A 1795-nucleotide genomic window follows, 5' to 3' on the forward strand; every position below is an offset into this window, starting at 1 on the left:
TCATAGAGAATGTTTCTGGTGTCCCGGAAATATTCTTTCACAGTCTCACGAAAGAGCAGTACACTCCAGGCTTCCTTTTCCTGCCGAGTTATGATTTCAGTGATGTAATTTTCTGAAAGTTATGTGTGTTTAGTTGTCTATTGACTTTACAATGATCTAAACTTGAAGCTTCCCTAGATCTAGATATCTAAATAAGCTCGTCTTCAGTTTGGAACGTAAATGGTTAGACTATATATATAAGAGAAGCTTGCATATGTAATTAAGATATGATATTTGCTGATGAGTACATAGAATGCGAGCTCTTGATTCTCGTCATTGTTTTGGTCCTTCACAAGCCTCAAGCTTACAGGCACTTGCTCTTCAACGTGCTCCACCGCAATAATTCAGATTTTGACACCTTATTGTTCAAAGCATCCTTCTTTTTCCTCTTTGTTGATGCTTACAAGTTATGGATTTTGAATGAGACCTCAAAAGAGTTGTCGGTTTTGAGTCTTTTGACATTGGGATTGAAAACTTTGGGATGTTCCCTTATAGGGAATCTGGTGTTCTTTTGTGTTCTTTTTGTGTTTTCAAGGAGATTTTATACTTTTATAGAGGATTTTTCTGGGTTCAAAGATGTGTTGCTCACCGTGGTTGCTTCAAGTTACTTGAAGATTTATATGTTGTCCATGTTGATCTGGGAATTCCCTGCTTCAATGGTTCATATCATTGATTTGTTTGTTATGTCGTCTAATCTGGTAGCTCTACGGGTGATCTCTGAATCATCTTTTACTAAATGTGTCGGGTTGTGCCTCGGTGCCCATGCCATTAAGTTCTTTGTAAACTGGATGCTAAAATAGTGACGATGTTGCTGTTGAATTCTGGGTCATTCACTCATTCATTTACAGGATTCCATACTTCTATTCTCGGTTATCGAGATATAGTGAGTTGGGTGCCTTAAGATCTATTCGCGGTTAATGAACATGTTTAGAGAGAACACTCATTTTTTATTTTGACTGAATGAATTATCTGGTTTCCTTGATCTAGAATAAAATGTGTTTATTATGTTGCACTTTGAGCACAATTTTTTTAGTAGCAGGTTGGTAACATCTAACATGGATTCCTAGAAGAATCCAGCTGAAACTAAATCATCTGCTACTGCACCAACTCCAGCAATTGCTTCATGTCGGAGGAAGAAGAAAGATGATGCGACTTTCCTAGAGGATTCAAAGGGCCATATTGATGAGTTTATCGATGCTTCCATGGATGAACATAAGTCATGCTTCACAAAAACCATTCAAAAGGTATGTTTTTTTTTTTATTTCTATTAACCGCATTTAGTGATATGATGTTTTAAATATTTTGTACTTAATTAATGCTCAAAACTCTTGTGTGAAGGGCAGATGTTTTCAATATCGAAGGTAGTGGCACAAAGGAATTCTGAGCAGCAGGAAGTAGAGAGTGTTCTACCACTTCAGACTACAGTCTCAAAGTAGACCATCTGAAAATACCTCTGTTTTTTTTTGTACCCCTGTTTAGGGTTAGTTTTGACTTTTGAACACCGTTATAAGTTAATAACGTATATTTATGATATTCTATCATCTAGGATAACTACGTCATCTTCAACAATATACTTGTGACTTATATTCACTTACAGAAATGTTTACTTCTTTGCAAATATGCTTCCTTTGTATCATGTGCTTTAAAAATCTGTCTAATTCTGAGGATATTCTAATTTGTTGTTGGTATCTTTTGTTTGAGGAACTCTTGGCAACATCTACTAAGGTTGTTATCACTTGGGCGCAAAGTGTGGCTT

The 1795-nt window shown here is 36.2% G+C and overlaps 2 protein-coding genes across 2 annotated transcripts; both read left to right on the top strand.

Annotated features, from left to right (window-relative positions):
* The first annotated feature begins 266 nt into the window (after positions 1 to 266).
* LOC110788305 (protein ARV 2-like) lies at positions 267 to 1212 on the top strand. The gene has a single exon (XM_021992929.2). The coding sequence runs from the start codon at positions 267 to 269 to the stop codon at positions 837 to 839; it is 573 nt and encodes a 190-aa protein (XP_021848621.1). The 3' UTR covers positions 840 to 1212.
* Positions 845 to 1502, top strand: LOC130463663 (uncharacterized). Its single transcript, XM_056832863.1, has 3 exons — positions 845 to 922; positions 1107 to 1283; positions 1383 to 1502. The coding sequence occupies exons 1-3, from the start codon at positions 845 to 847 to the stop codon at positions 1473 to 1475; spliced, it is 348 nt and encodes a 115-aa protein (XP_056688841.1). The 3' UTR covers positions 1476 to 1502.
* The last annotated feature ends 293 nt before the right edge of the window (positions 1503 to 1795 follow it).

Source organism: Spinacia oleracea, chromosome 6 (genome assembly GCF_020520425.1).
Source record: "Spinacia oleracea cultivar Varoflay chromosome 6, BTI_SOV_V1, whole genome shotgun sequence".
In the NCBI taxonomy this organism is placed as follows: Eukaryota; Viridiplantae; Streptophyta; class Magnoliopsida; order Caryophyllales; family Amaranthaceae; genus Spinacia; species Spinacia oleracea.